Genomic DNA, 14,754 nt, shown 5'->3' on the forward strand with positions numbered 1-14,754 from the left:
AAAGTATACATAAAAGAGTTGATGCAATGTATAGCGTTCTTTTTATTCCATCCTATTGTGTGCGTGTGTGTGGTATTTAGATTTCTACACCGAGTTGGGGTACATAGCCAAGTTTCTGGAAATGGGCAATGGCCTTTTCTGCTTTGGCAGTGACAGCTTCTGAAGTGATGTTGAATTTCTTGTAGAGATCCTTGTAGGGTCCTGAAGCACCGAATCCTTTCATGCCAACATGAGCGTGTGCATACCTGTCCCAACCTCTCACGCCTAAAGCCTCAACAGAGACGATAGGTAAATTGGGAGGGAACACTTTTTGTTTGTAATCGTCGGGTTGTTCCTCATAAAGTTCAGTGCATGGCATGGATACAACACGAGCTGGAATACCCTTGGCAGCGAGTTCCTTTGCAGCCTCCACAGCAATACATACTTCGGATCCAGTACCCACCAAGACGACCTTGGCATCATTCGCATCTTGCAATACATAGGCACCTTTGGCAACTGCTTCTAGTGATGATCCTTCCAAATTGGGTACGGGTTGACGTGAAAGACAAAACACAGCAGGTCGATGACGATTCTTGAGTGCCATCGCCCATGTACCAGCCACTTCATTAGCATCACCAGGGCGGAAGGTAAGCATATTAGGAGTGGCACGTGTCAATGCCAATATCTCAATAGGCTGATGTGTAGGCCCATCTTCACCAAGACCAATCGAGTCATGCGTCATGATATAAATCACGCCCAAATGTGATAACGCTGCAAGGCGTACACTGCCCCAACCATAGGTCAAAAAGTTGAGGAACGTGGCACCAATAGGAATAATACCACCATAATGCGCCATGCCGTTCATGATAGCAAACATGCCTATACTAGCAGCGTTAATTACATGTACAAGCGTATCCTATGTATCAATCCCTTACCATGCTCACGTACACCATAGCGGAAATATTGGCCACCATATTCACCAAGGCCTGTAGATGGCTATTTTATACGTACAGCAATGTGAATCCATCGATCAATCCCATATTTTCTCCTCTCTTACTTACATGTTGGAAATCCACAGCCGTCTTCCATCGATTAAGCGTGGATGTTGAAAGATCAGCACAACCACTGGTAAAATCTGGAATAAGACCATTGGCAATCGCATTCAAGACCACTTCGGACGACTTGCGTGTGGCTAAGGCGGCATCATTGGGTGTAAAACGAGGCAAAGCGGACTCCCACCCTTCTGGTAACTCGCCAGCAAAACGACGACGAACCTCTGCAGCTTCCTTTGGATACGCTTGAGCATACTTTTCAAATAAAGCTGTCCATGCATTTTCATATTCTTGACCCTGTTTGGCACGTGCTGCATAAAGTTCGTACACCGAGGGAGGCACCTGATACTTTTCCTCAGGGTTCAATCCAAATTTCTTTTTGAGTTGTACCAAATCTTCGTCTATGACACAAGATGCATTAGCAAATGCCCCTCTTGTATCATCCATCCTATTGACTTTTATATACCTGTGAGAGGCGAACCATGAACCTTTTCATTGTTTTCAATCAATGACCCATAGCCTATTCACCATTTTGGTTAATGATACATCATCATAGGTTCACTAGTAGAAAAGAAAACTTACCAATTGTGGTCTTTATCTTGATAATGGTAGGCTTGTCGGTTACAGCCTGAGCCTCTTGAATCGCTTTGGCAATGGAGGGAAGGTCATGATTGCCATCTTGTACCTCAAGCACATGCCATCCATAGGCTTCAAAACGCTTTCCTACATCTTCTGTGAACGAGTTGCCAATGTTTCCATCAATGGTGATGTTGTTGGCATCATACAAGGCTATCAGTTTGCCGAGCTTCCAGTGTCTAAAGATGTATACAGTATACACGATCAATCTTTCACATCCCACATAATACATAGATTGTATTATTACTTACCCTGCCAATGAGACGGCCTCAGCGGCCACACCTTCTTGAAGACATCCATCACCAAGGATGGTGTAGGTGTAGTTATTAAAGATTGGGTAATCAGGGCGGTTGTAGTTGGCAGCCAAATGAGCTTCAGCAGCAGCAAGACCCACAGCATTGGAGATGCCTATACGTACGTACTTTGACGATGAGTGTACATCCTCCTCTTATATATGTGTGTACGTACCTTGACCAAGAGGACCTGTGGTGACTTCGATACCAGGTGTATCTGTGGCTTCAGGATGACCAGGTGTCCTGATACAATGATGATGATGATGATGATGATGATTGATGAGGCCATGTAATCAACAATGCAACGTTTGATGTGCTTTACTTACTTGCTCCCAACTTGTCTAAAATTCTTGAGATCCTGCATGGATACATCGTATCCCAGCAAATGCAAGAGGATGTATTGCAATGCACAACCATGGCCATTGGATAACACAAAGCGGTCTCGACCGATAAAATCAGGATTCTTTGGATTCACGTTCAAGAATTGAGTAAAGAGTACATGGGCCATGGGCGCACATCCCATAGGTGCACCTTAACAAGAGGTCAACAACTTGCTGTTGCAATTTGAATGAGTCCATCACCTACCTGGATGGCCCGAGTTTGCACCACGGGTCATATCACCAGCAAGCGCACGAATGGTATTGACAGCAAGCTCGTTCACGTCTTGGACCATAGCAATAGTAGTAGTAGAAAGAAGAAGAGTAGGAGGAGGAGGAAGCGATTGAAAAGAAGAGAGATAGGGACGTGCCTTTTTATTTGTTCTTTTTCGACGCAGGGCGAACAAGCTTTGTGTTTGATCCGGAAGCTTTGAGATTTTTCCCTTTGAGAAGAGAGTTACACGTTGTTCCCAGGCTGTGTGTGTGTGCGTGTGCGTGCGTGTTTGCAATCTCACGCCGATGATCCCGTATTTGGTTTTCTGTAAAGTAGAAAACTCACTCTACATGCAATTCTCACGTTATCCATGTCATCAACATGTGCTTTTGATTGGTTCCTCGTTAAAGAGAATGTCGTCCTGTTACGTATCAAGAATGGTTCCACATAAAAGATATGCAAATGCATCATGCAACTATTACTACCACTACGTGTGTGTGTGTGTGGTACAATCACCCAAACTCACGCATAAACAACGAAAACGATTATCATTGCTTGATTTTATCCCGAGGGGTCTTTGTATTATGCTCACGTGCAATGCTATCCTATCCACACTATGACCACGGATGGCTCATTTCAACAATGACATTGGGTCATGTTCAATTTTTTATTACATTAACAAGAGTCAATTATGTATCCTCTATACTAATGACGCGTTAAAATGTGTGTGTATATATATGGATGGGTGGAGAGGTGGTGGTGGTGGTGGGAGCTGGAAGCTGAGGGTTGAGGAGAGGAGGAGGTGGAGGAGGAGGGGGGGGTTGTGTTAGTTGATCTTCCGTCGCGCATTGGTCGTCATTCTCAAAAAGACCCTTTCTCTTTTTCCACAACACCCTTTTTGTTTGCTGCACAACCACGTACCGTCATAGAACAACAGCATGCAAGTTGACGTTAACAGCCCAGAAACACCTGTCGACTATATGGAAGAAGATACCGTTGACACCAATGACCAAGATGACTTGTATACCGTATCCACTCTTATCGACGACCTCAAGCACGACGACGTCCAATGCCGCATTAACGCCATAAGAAAACTTCCTGTCATTGCTACTGCTTTGGGTGAACAGCGTACACGAGACGAATTGTTGCCATTTCTACAAGGTATAGACTGTGTGTGTATGTGTGTGTGTGTGAAGAAAAGCAAGCAACATTGACCGCGTTTGCTATTAGAGTTACTGGACGATGAGGATGATGTCCTTGTTGTACTTGCCGATCAGCTATCGCAATTGGTGGATTCAGTGGGTGGCACTGACTATGCGCATTGTTTATTGACGCCTTTGGAGAACCTCTCTACTGTGGAAGAGCCATCCGTTCGAGAACATGTACGTGTATATATATGTATAGATAGGATCATGGATGGAGAGAGATTGAACGCATGCATTGTATAGGCTATCACCTCGCTTTGCCATTTGACGCAGCAATTTTCTCATCCTCAAGTGGAGCAACATGTCGTCCCCCTTCTCAATCGATTAAGCTTGGGTGAATGGTTTACAAGTCGATCCGCTGCCACTGGACTTTATGCAGCTGTCTACAAAAAAGTACCAACCACTGTACAACAGGAATTCAGAAAGTAAGTTTTGGAGATGAACAATGAAAAGATGACTCATCAGTAAACATGATACTTAGCAACTTTGCACAATTGGTTGGAGACCCAAGTCCCATGGTCAGGAGATCAGCTGCCAAATGTTTGGCTGTAAGTAATATATATACGAGTGAAGAAGAAGAAGGATCCATCATAGTAATCATTCTCTTTTTTTCGCTAGCAATTGAATGCTGAACTTGGTTTGGAAGATGTGTTGGGATTCGGTTTGCAGCTGTTCAACCAAATCACATCCGATGATCAAGACTCGGTGCGTCTCTTGGCTGTGGATGTCATGATCGCCATTGCCAAACTGTTGTCAATAGAGCAGCGTACAGAGCATTTGTTACCAGCTTTTCAAGCATTGGCTAGCGACAAGTCATGGCGTGTCAAATACATGGTGGCTTCTGAATACGTCGAGGTAATACGGAATGAGAAAAGGCACAAGGAGAATGGGCTGTGCACATCTCACAAAGGAAACGGCTGGCTGTTTGGCTAACATACCTATGAACCAGATAGCCAATGCATTCAAGAACCCGATCGTTAGGGATCATTTGGTACAACCCTTTGTCGACCTTATCAAGGATCCAGAAGCTGAAGTGAGAACAGCAGCTGCATCACAAATCTCAGGTAAGTCATTGTTGTCAGAAAAGGGGGGAAATGGTATCAACCAACCATTATGAAATAGGATTTTCACAGTATCTTGAAAAGCCTATGGTTGTCGAGCATTTGCTGCCTTGTGTCGAAGAACTTGTCGCCGATGGAAATGAACATGTTCGTGCTGCACTTGCCAAAGAAGTCAGCGGTTTAGCACCCATCCTTGGAAAGGAAGCGTAAGTGGATCATTGTGTGAGTAAACGCAAAAGGCTCAATGCATATATATATATATACACAGAACACCAAAGTATTTATTGCCGATATTCCTCCATTTACTTCGAGACGAGTCTCCAGAGGTGCGACTGAATGTGATTTCTAAATTGGATGAGTTGAATGAAGGTATGAAAGGCTATGGATGCATGCATGGCAACAATGGGCTTATCATTTTGTTTAGTGGTGGGCGTGGAATCCTTGTCACAGTCTTTGCTACCAGCCATTATGGAGCTTTCGGAAGATAATCAATGGCGTGTACGACTGCAGATCATCGAATACACACCTGTTGTCGCAAAGCAATTAGGAGAAAAGATGTTTGACGAGAAGCTGTTTGAATTATGTATCTCGTGGCTACGTGATAAGGTGTATGCAATTCGCGAAGCTGCAACGACCAACTTGAAGAATCTTGCAAAGGTGTTTGGTGCAGCATGGGCTAAACGAACAGCGATCCCCAAAGTGCTACACATGGTTCACGAGGAGAGCTATCTGTATCGGATGACCACTTTGTTTGCCTTAACGGTAAGTTGGTTGTGTGTAGGTGGTGGTGGTGGTGGTACAGGGGAGGGGGAGGAGGAGAGGAGGCTGAGGGGTAACATGATCTGATATATACTTTTACTGCATTATCTATTTAGACCCTTGCTCAAGTACTTCCTGCTGAAGATATTAAAGAATCGGTGTTGCCTACCATTGTCAGTCTTTCAAACGACCCCATTCCGAATATACGATTCAACGTTGCAAAGACTTTGGAGACATTGATGCCGCTCTTGAAACAAGATGGAGACACGCTGGCTAATACAATTCATCCAGTGCTACAAAAGCTATGTGGCGACACGGATGTGGATGTACGCTTTTATGCGACGCGAGCACTAGAGAGCGAAGACAACAACAACAACATGAATGATGATGATGCGATGGCCAGTGCCGGAAGCAAATTGTAATACACCTTTTACGTATACTCTCCCCTCCCCTTCTTCATCTTTTTTTTTTGTTTTTGAATAAAGCTCATCATCATTTAATATAACAATGAGAGAGGAGTGGTGGTATTAAAGTGTGAAAAGCAAACACCAAATGGAGAACATCTCGTGCAGCGACCCATTCGGACAAAGTATTGGATCAACCTTCTTTATTAGGCTTTCTTTGATGGAAAAGCAACACGACTCCCTCATGGCTGCGAACCCAACGCTCACTTTTGCTGCCAGTTTCAAGCTGTTCTGTGAGCAAAACGTCGAATGCAACCCATTCACTGCCGGATGCCACGCATTTCTCATTTACGATCAAACAGAGGTATTCTTTTATTCCAAACGTTTGGTCTTCTACTATGCTCAACATGGACAACTTAGGAATCGTGGTGTCGACTCATCATTCTGTACATTCTCTATGCTCTCTATGCTGATACCTCCCTTGAAAGGAACCCCTTCTTGACATTCTTTTTGGAGTTTGTTACGGATAACGCACAACGTGGGGATGTATTGGAGAAGCGGTTTGTCAACTGTATCTTGGATGGCTCTATTACATTGGTATGGGTGGGACCCATTGGCATGGCAACCACGAGAAGACTAAAGTATTTCTTAGGTCGACAAAGTGACACCCAAGCAACTCTGTGATAATGCAGGAGAATCGCTATCAGCAGCTACCGATCGACCACGCCTCGTTGAATTGGAAAGGAGTGTAGCACGCTTGATGAATGATCCGTGAGTACATTTGGGTCCTTTGTCATGATTCATCCTAATCACATCGAGAGTAGATGGAAAGAAAAGGTAGAGTGTTTTTGATAATGGCACATGGCAACCATGTACATCTCTCTATCGACAAGAACAAACCAAATGAATCCGCCTATTCCCATTTCAGGACAATGACAACACGAGTCAAGTGATCAACCTGTTGCATGAAGCTTGTACACGCACGCTGACTATCCCAGAACAGCAGGTAAATTGATTCAAAGCCTAATAACAACCATCATCCATTCATCCCGGATACTTCTCTACAGATGGTACAAAAAGCACTTGCAAGCCCACTGGCCCAGATTGTGATGGATACATGTGAACTGGAACCCAAGCAATTGCCAGAATTACTCAACAATAATCATCTCATGGCTCTCAAGGTGGTTCAAGCATTCGTGAAACAAGCCAATGGCAAAGAGTAAGTTTATTCTCTCTATATGTGTGTCGCCCTTGCTTATCATTGGATGGCCTCATTAGATATCTCCAAGCCCTTGCCACAGTGCCTGTTTCTAGCAATTGCATTGAAGTCATGCACCTCCTCACACTTGGGGGCTATGTTGATGATGATTTCTTTCTTCATATCTACATATCCAATATTATTCGATCAGCTGAAATGATGCCCGAAGGACCACGCAAGGATACCCATGTTCGAATGGTAAATGTCATCAAAAGACGAAGGAAGGACGCTCTCTCATATATATACATGTTTTGATTAGGTTGCGAGATTCATCCAGTCGCTACTTGATAAGAAAATCATCCAGATTGCAGACTACATGATCGAGATCCAATCGTTTTGCGTAGGCCATTTTCGATTCAAGGGTGTAGCCGATTTGTATCGACTCGCATCAGCAGAAGCACAACGTATAGGCATTGAACCAATAGAATCGTCTCGGTAGCATTAAAAAGTGAAAAGCAGCAGTGTGTGTGTGTATGTGTGTGCGAATTGTGGTATGAGAATCCATCACAAAAAAAGTGTGTATTTGCGTACATCGGTTGTTTTTCAGTGTGTGATTGTGTATGTGATTCCCAACAAAAAAGATTTTGTCTATAAGGCTATTTACATGCTTCCACCAAAGGATTGGTTGGCAGATTCACGCTGAATACGCGAGACATAAGCGCGGGAAACGACATTCCAGGCCTCCATGTAACGATCCTATTTCCCTTGGTCAATATCTATCTATCTCATGGCTCCCCCTATTTACCACTACTACATACCATGCACTTGGAAAGGCAAGCTTGCTCACCAGAGGAAAGGCTGGAGCCAGGCTTGGGAACGCACTTTTCGTAGCACTTTTCGTTGATTTTCTATAGTGTCGTATGTGTGTGTGTATGAGTTTCATCGTATTCTCGTGTGTTGGTTCATGTTACGAGTTGCTTACGTTGATAAGCTCTTGAGCGTTAGCCAAGGCAAGTTCGCTGCGAACCTTGTCCATGACTTCTTGCTTCTTGCTACCCTGTTTCCATGGCGAACACCCAATGCCGTTAGTATCCCAATGAGACACTCTTTTTTTACTATTGTGATTGAGAACCCTTACCGAGTCAGCAGCAGCACCACCAAAGTTGTAACCTGAAGAGTAGTCGCTCATGTTTATAGTTCAAGTGGGAAAAACGCACAACAACCCAACGCGAACGCGAAGTCATCAATCCATTTACAAGCCACTAGTCTTGGGCAGTCAATCAACTGATACCCCCCGGCCTTTCCATTTTAGCACCTTACGAATAGATGTCCTCATTGCACTAATAGCCCAATACTCCCATCACTCTAAATAAAATAATGCTACATCATTATGGTTGCTACTTGGATTATGTTGCCAGGCAACAGTGTTGCTATGACTTGATTCTTACGGCTGCTGAGTATGCTACAGTAGCTTGCTGCAATAATGTAGACCAATCGTTTCCACGATTACTTGATCATGCAAAAATGCCCACCCATTTGTATCCAAAGGACCATAATTCATTGTACATTTGCTAAGGGATGTGTATGAGTGATCCATTAAAAACAAAGGGTCATTTGCCGGGTGATCGCTCATTCAAACTTTTTGTGAAGGATGATTTAATAACCATTTTCATTTTATTCGATGATGAATGAAAACCTGCATCGCATGTCTACCTATCTATGTATGCAAGTGCTATTGTTACTACTATGGGGCACATGCTGCTGCTGGCTATGTATAACAGTCAACCTATATCCCGCCACTCCTACATCCTCTCCGCTCCAAGCAGCAACTTGTACATCATTATATCATGTCCGAGAAACGCAACCTTGACTACGAGAAAGACGAAAGAGTACTATGCTATCATGGTCCTTTGCTCTACGAGGCCAAGGTGAGTCAAGTTTCAATAAACACTCCCTTGAGACCCAACATGGCGATTGACACTCAAGATTGCGCGAACACTATGATAGATTGTCCGAGTGGAGTCAAAAGACGATCGACCCATGTACTTTGTTCATTACAAGGGCTGGAAGCAGACGTATGTTTCTTAAGCATTCACATTGACCTTGGCAACACCCTCGCTATCATCCTTCTTCACCCCACACGCTATACACGCACTCTCTCTCTCTCTTTATCTATCTACTCTATCTATGGGCTACTTGGACTCATAAATTTTCCGCCCTCGCCTCTTTTTAGGTGGGATGAACTTGTGCCTGACGACCGCCTGTTAAAGTGGAACGACACCAATCTTCAAAAGCAACAACAACTACGAGACATGCACATTAGGCGAAAAACACCACGATCTTCCTCCAGTCGAGCCTCCTCTACCCATGACACACCTTCTGAACCACGTGGCAGGAAACGACAACGCGATGCTACTACTGATAAGCCTCGAACGGTACATTGACTCTTTTTTTTCTTTTCTCTTTCTCTCATTGGCACACACACACACACACACACTTTTATGAAGACTCAACTCATACACCACTTGCAGGACGACGATAGCATATGGAGACAAGAATTTGGTATGGTGATCCCAGAGTCACTCAAGGGACGATTGGTGGATGATTGGGAAAACGTGACCAAGAATGACCAGGTAAGAGAGTGATAGCGTGTGTCTATGTATCCAATGCCAACATGGTGTCTATAGCTTCTTCAACTACCGCGTAATCCCTGTATCACCGAGATCTTGAACCAATACCGTGAATCTGCCAAAGGACGATCCAACCTGTAAGTACAAAAAAAGAATCACAAAAGACACAACAACGAGTATTGACTTTGGGAGGTTGTTATCAGTGATGTGGAAACGTTGGATCAGGTGATTGAAGGTGTCCAGCTTTATTTCACAAAGTCTCTCAGTACATCCCTGCTTTATCACGTTGAGCGAAAACAACATGCGGATCTCTCCATGGGTGAAAAGTCCGTTTGCGACATTTATGGCATTGAGCACCTATTACGATTGTTTGGTGAGTATATCTATAATGCTGCAGATTATGTCACGTTTTACTTATGCTATCCATCCTAGTCCAAATACCATCGCTCATAAGCCATGCTAATGTGGATCCGGAAACATTGAATCTATTACGGGATGCGTTTTCTGATATCTTAAGGTAAGGAAAGGGGACGATAACAATTGGAGGATGCTTACTCCTTAAAAAAAACTTGCTAGGTTTCTGGAAGAGCATGAAAAAGAATACTTTGCATAACCTTCTCATCAAGCAACAGACTACCTTTCAAAACCGCCATGGGGCAACAACAACAACCTTGGGGCCATTGTGGAGTCACTGTATTGGACTACTTGTGGGGCGATCATCCCGCTGTAAGCATATAGCAGCATTTGCCTCATTTGCTTTGCTGGTCTGTTTATCCACACATACAACACGCACACACCTTTTACATACGCATAGTCATCATCATAATAAAAGAGCTTGCTTGCAGTCATTCACACTCTCCTGAAGTTTATGTTGCGTCACACACTCTCTCTCCTGCGTTTTGATACTTGTTTAGTGCCATTGTGTCACGGATCGGCCAAACGGTCATTCCGTTATTATCCTGCCCAAAAAGAAATGGCTCTCTCGCATGTTGAGTATACACGTGACCACTATCCTCCCAACCACATGTGTGTGTTTTTCAATTGTAAAAGAAGAAAAACAAGACGCATGCATATGCAATCCTCTCCTCTTTATTACATATATCAAGATGCGGTGAGCAACACACACAAAAACAGCTCATGATGCAACTCTCACAGACAACCAAGAGGTAAATTTTGTCCCGAGATGCGGCACTTTATGCATGTCGATATGCGTGATGGCGATTGCATTCCGAGGACACAGCTCATCATGTATAACCCTCTCCCCTCCCCTTCCTCCCCCCAACAACATCCGTAAGCTAGTACATGGACAAGAATGGATACATATATAACCAAAAGTGTATTGTTGTAACTATGTCGAAAATGTTGCGTTGCGAGCGTGTGTGTGTGGGTGTGTATACAAAGAATTCAATGTCATGAATGTTGGGGGCGTGTATGTGTGTGTGAGAGAGATGGATTGTGTGTTGTGTGTTGAGTGTTTGTGTCATGTCAAATAAGGTGGCGTCTTATGCTGTGTAATCTACTTTTGCTTGTCCAATTGCTCTTGCTTCCACAAACTTTGGAGAGAAGTGAAGACCTTGCCAGGTTGATCACGAAGGTAGTTGAGCTTAGCACGACGAACACGCAACTCGGTAGGCTTTTGCAACACCTTGATGCTCTTGAGAAGAGGAGAATACAATGCAAAACGCTGCTCAACGCCCACACGCATGACAATGTTGCGAAGAGTGAATGATGTGTCGATGCCCTTGCGACGAATAGCAGTGCAGATACCCATAAAGGTCGATGTCGTCTTTTCACCAGGGCCATTGTATGTCTCCACTAACACCACCGAACCAGGACGTACGCCCTTATGGTTTTTTCGCGAGAACAATTCACGTCGTCCGTCCACATTGGCAGCCTGTACTTGCTGTGAATCGACCATTTCCATCACATTGCCCTTGGTTTTGCTGGCAGCAGCAGCAGTAGCAGCCGTGCTGTAGCTAGCTACAAACACAACAACAATGACCATTGTCCCCCCACATGAGTATACGTTCTTATCCTCCATTTGATCCATTGATTCGGTGAATCGATCGTTGTTACTTACATTGAAGAGAGCTCTTTGGAATGGCACGGGCGGTGAGTGTCCTCAAGAAGTTCATGGTCAAAAGGGAAAAATAGGGCAAGTGGCTTACTCTGTTGAACGCACCTCAGTGTCTCTTCTTTCTCCCCCACCCCCTTGCCAAAAAACGCACCGACTCCGCTGCTGAACAAAAAGCTTATGACATCCATCCACACCCCATCTTACAATATGCACATGTACGTTGATCATCCTCTCTCCTATTCTTTTTCTTTACATGGAACTGCCTTTTATTATTAAAGTTTGGCTGTGCTTTTCTTCTCGGCACATGCTTTTAACAACATGCGCCCATGGAATTATGTACAAGGTGCTGGTGGTGGTGGTGTATGGGTTACATCATGTCAAGAAGAGTAGTGTAGTAGTAGTAGTAGGAGTAGGAGTAGTTTACGTATCCGATGACATCAAATCAAGCTCATCTTGCTCTTCAGCACTTGATGTGGCAAACAATGAAGGTCGTCGAAAAGTCTGCTTGGCTCGTGATATGATAGCCATCTCAATGACATGGTCATCAGATGAAGAAGATACCATCATCATGGCCGATTGAATATCATCCTCCATTCTTTGTTCTTGCTGCTGCTGTTGCTGCGGCTTCTTTACAGGTTCATCATGTTCGTCCACACCACCAAAAAGATTGTAAATGAAATTGAATGCATCTTCGTCATCATCCTCGTCATCTTCATCATCTTGCCAAAACTCGTCGAAAAGGATGTCTTCATCGCTGTCCACCGTAAGGGCATCATTCAATGAAGGAATGTGGTTGTTGATAATGACCTGGCGTTGCTCATCGGATATCAATGGCAATGGTATAGCACACACTGCTGTAACCAAGGCACCCAAGAGGAGAATGGAGAGATGAATACAACGAGAAGAGGAGAAGAAGAAAACGGCCATAATTGAGATGATGATGATGATGGTGCGTGCACACGCAATATATATGTATCCGGAACCTTGAATTGAGTGACGATAGTACACAACCCTTTGAAAGGGAGGAATTAAAAAATGTAAAGAAGAGAGAGAGAGAAAACAAGGACTAAGGTGTCATTGTGTGGGAATCGACCCGATTTTTATATTTATCCCTTTGTGATGGAGGCACGACATGTACACACACAAAGATCGACAAGAGACATCTTTCCACAACCACCCACACCCCCTTTTTTTTACCGGTTGCCCTTTGGATTAGGCTCACACGCACGCACGCACGCACAACATTACACATTGGGCGTTTCAGATGAAATCACCACCACCACGATATGTCCATAAATGCACATATCACCTCCTGTATCTCTCTCTCTCTACACTTTACCCAATCCTATCCCCAACACCCGCGCCCCCCTTTCTACTTGTTGCCCCACCCACACATAAACACCCTGACAACGGGGCGGCGACGGCAGCGGCGTCAGTTGGGTTTGTGCAACAACAGACAACAAAGCATAAACACATTTATGCCTTCTGCAGCCTGGATGAAAAGAGAGTCAAAACAAAATGAGCTCACGCGACAACACGTGCATTCGTCTCCTTATATATGTTTCTCAACACAAACCATTGCCAATGGCACAACAACATGCTTCCCGTATCATTTTTCTTTTATCAACATTGTGGCTCCAGCACGCACCAAAACATCCAGCATCATGATGATACCACCACACATTAATGATGTGTGCATATGGTTAACGTGATCGAAGGATGCACTGCTATTGTTCACCAATCTCTTTTGGACATGCGGAAGGAACAACAATAGTCAAACATGCAAAGAACAAGATGCTGCTGTATGCATTATGCCAATTATGTACCTTTGCATCTATACGGATGAGTCACGGTAGCTTGTTTACCAGCCCTCCCATTACCTAGATTTGTACTTGCAGCATTGAAGCGTTCGAATTAGAATTTACAAACCCGGCATCTACTAAACAATCTTCGTTTTTAACGGGTGTTCATCCGCCTATTCTGCTCGCTGCCAAAGTTTAAGGATAACACTAATAGCAGTAGCAAGCATGAATCATCCATGTATACAACAAGCCGTCCAACAGCTTATCGTCAAGCAACAAAAAGCCCTTTGACCCTAAGCTTAGGCAGCATCAGCTCATGATGTACTCTCAAAGTTTATAGCGTTCGTAATATTTTGTATCACCCACTACGCTGACAGCCTGAGAGGGAAGGCCCAAAGGTATATAGGATTCGTATATAGTATGCTGCGACCGCAAGAGATAGACATGGAACGTAAAGTGGCCACACACTGCTTTGGAGGAAGCTACCAATACATTGGTCAAACATCAGCAGCTGTGGTTTGTCTCTCCCAGGTACGGTACAATACGTGTATTTCATTTTTGTTACCATAGGAATGGAAGCTATGTACCTGGTCAGGGTATCTTGCTTGGAACTCTAATACATGCAAATGGCTGCAGCCGTGTACCGTAGATGAAATGGGATGACCTTTACATTATTGGCAGTAACCATCCAATGGCATAGGAAAGACACTTTTGATCCCGAAAATCTCAATGAATTGTAATTGATCTTGTCGAAGACCATGTTTCTTGTGAAATGGATCCAATATCAAATAGAATGCTTACTTTTGGGGTCCATTGTTGATTTTCTTTTGTTTGATGTGATTGGACCTCTGCTGATACAAAGATGCACGAGCCAATACCACTTTTCATTCTGGGATATTACTGCCACATGTAATTGGTGTCAAAAAGGTTTACCTTTAAATGTCCTTGACACAAAACCTCTTGCATTGGACCGCCTGTTGTAGATTCAAAGATGACATTTTCAAAATCTCTTTCAACATGAAGGGCATTACAAAAAGCGATTCCATTCATATACAAATGATGACTTT

The 14,754-nt window shown here is 43.9% G+C and overlaps 7 protein-coding genes across 7 annotated transcripts; 3 read left to right on the top strand and 4 right to left on the bottom strand.

Moving 5' to 3' along the window:
- Positions 1 to 76: 76 nt before the first annotated feature.
- Positions 77 to 2,633, bottom strand: O0I10_001028 (transketolase; the record flags this gene model as incomplete). The annotated part of the gene is made up of 9 exons (XM_058481127.1): positions 77 to 858; positions 915 to 975; positions 1,041 to 1,432; positions 1,498 to 1,551; positions 1,614 to 1,846; positions 1,919 to 2,075; positions 2,136 to 2,203; positions 2,287 to 2,491; positions 2,546 to 2,633. The coding sequence occupies 9 exons, from the start codon at positions 2,631 to 2,633 to the stop codon at positions 77 to 79; spliced, it is 2,040 nt and encodes a 679-aa protein (XP_058347765.1).
- Positions 2,634 to 3,489: 856 nt separating this feature from the next.
- O0I10_001029 (uncharacterized protein) lies at positions 3,490 to 5,998 on the top strand (the record flags this gene model as incomplete). Its single annotated transcript, XM_058481128.1, has 10 exons — positions 3,490 to 3,712; positions 3,782 to 3,933; positions 4,000 to 4,181; positions 4,238 to 4,304; positions 4,375 to 4,611; positions 4,706 to 4,820; positions 4,879 to 5,023; positions 5,086 to 5,186; positions 5,242 to 5,579; positions 5,693 to 5,998. 10 exons carry the CDS (start codon positions 3,490 to 3,492, stop codon positions 5,996 to 5,998), a joined length of 1,866 nt encoding a protein of 621 aa, XP_058347766.1.
- A 202-nt stretch (positions 5,999 to 6,200) lies between these two features.
- Positions 6,201 to 7,677, top strand: O0I10_001030 (uncharacterized protein; the record flags this gene model as incomplete). Its single annotated transcript, XM_058481129.1, has 8 exons — positions 6,201 to 6,344; positions 6,401 to 6,577; positions 6,633 to 6,751; positions 6,805 to 6,817; positions 6,909 to 6,986; positions 7,048 to 7,199; positions 7,259 to 7,436; positions 7,498 to 7,677. The coding sequence occupies 8 exons, from the start codon at positions 6,201 to 6,203 to the stop codon at positions 7,675 to 7,677; spliced, it is 1,041 nt and encodes a 346-aa protein (XP_058347767.1).
- Positions 7,678 to 7,838: 161 nt separating this feature from the next.
- On the bottom strand, positions 7,839 to 8,367 carry O0I10_001031 (uncharacterized protein; the record flags this gene model as incomplete). Its single annotated transcript, XM_058481130.1, has 4 exons — positions 7,839 to 7,934; positions 7,997 to 8,086; positions 8,161 to 8,235; positions 8,317 to 8,367. 4 exons carry the CDS (start codon positions 8,365 to 8,367, stop codon positions 7,839 to 7,841), a joined length of 312 nt encoding a protein of 103 aa, XP_058347768.1.
- A 658-nt stretch (positions 8,368 to 9,025) lies between these two features.
- On the top strand, positions 9,026 to 10,421 carry O0I10_001032 (uncharacterized protein; the record flags this gene model as incomplete). Its single annotated transcript, XM_058481131.1, has 8 exons — positions 9,026 to 9,106; positions 9,186 to 9,253; positions 9,412 to 9,613; positions 9,710 to 9,811; positions 9,866 to 9,945; positions 10,012 to 10,181; positions 10,241 to 10,325; positions 10,385 to 10,421. 8 exons carry the CDS (start codon positions 9,026 to 9,028, stop codon positions 10,419 to 10,421), a joined length of 825 nt encoding a protein of 274 aa, XP_058347769.1.
- Positions 10,422 to 11,324: 903 nt separating this feature from the next.
- Positions 11,325 to 11,943, bottom strand: O0I10_001033 (ribosomal protein L19; the record flags this gene model as incomplete). The annotated part of the gene is made up of 2 exons (XM_058481132.1): positions 11,325 to 11,788; positions 11,889 to 11,943. 2 exons carry the CDS (start codon positions 11,941 to 11,943, stop codon positions 11,325 to 11,327), a joined length of 519 nt encoding a protein of 172 aa, XP_058347770.1.
- A 362-nt stretch (positions 11,944 to 12,305) lies between these two features.
- On the bottom strand, positions 12,306 to 12,812 carry O0I10_001034 (uncharacterized protein; the record flags this gene model as incomplete). Its single annotated transcript, XM_058481133.1, has 1 exon — positions 12,306 to 12,812. One exon carries the CDS (start codon positions 12,810 to 12,812, stop codon positions 12,306 to 12,308), a length of 507 nt encoding a protein of 168 aa, XP_058347771.1.
- Between the last annotated feature and the right edge of the window lie 1,942 nt (positions 12,813 to 14,754).

Source organism: Lichtheimia ornata (assembly GCF_029851405.1).
Source record: "Lichtheimia ornata isolate CBS 291.66 chromosome Unknown scaffold00003, whole genome shotgun sequence".
Classification (NCBI taxonomy): domain Eukaryota; kingdom Fungi; phylum Mucoromycota; class Mucoromycetes; order Mucorales; family Lichtheimiaceae; genus Lichtheimia; species Lichtheimia ornata.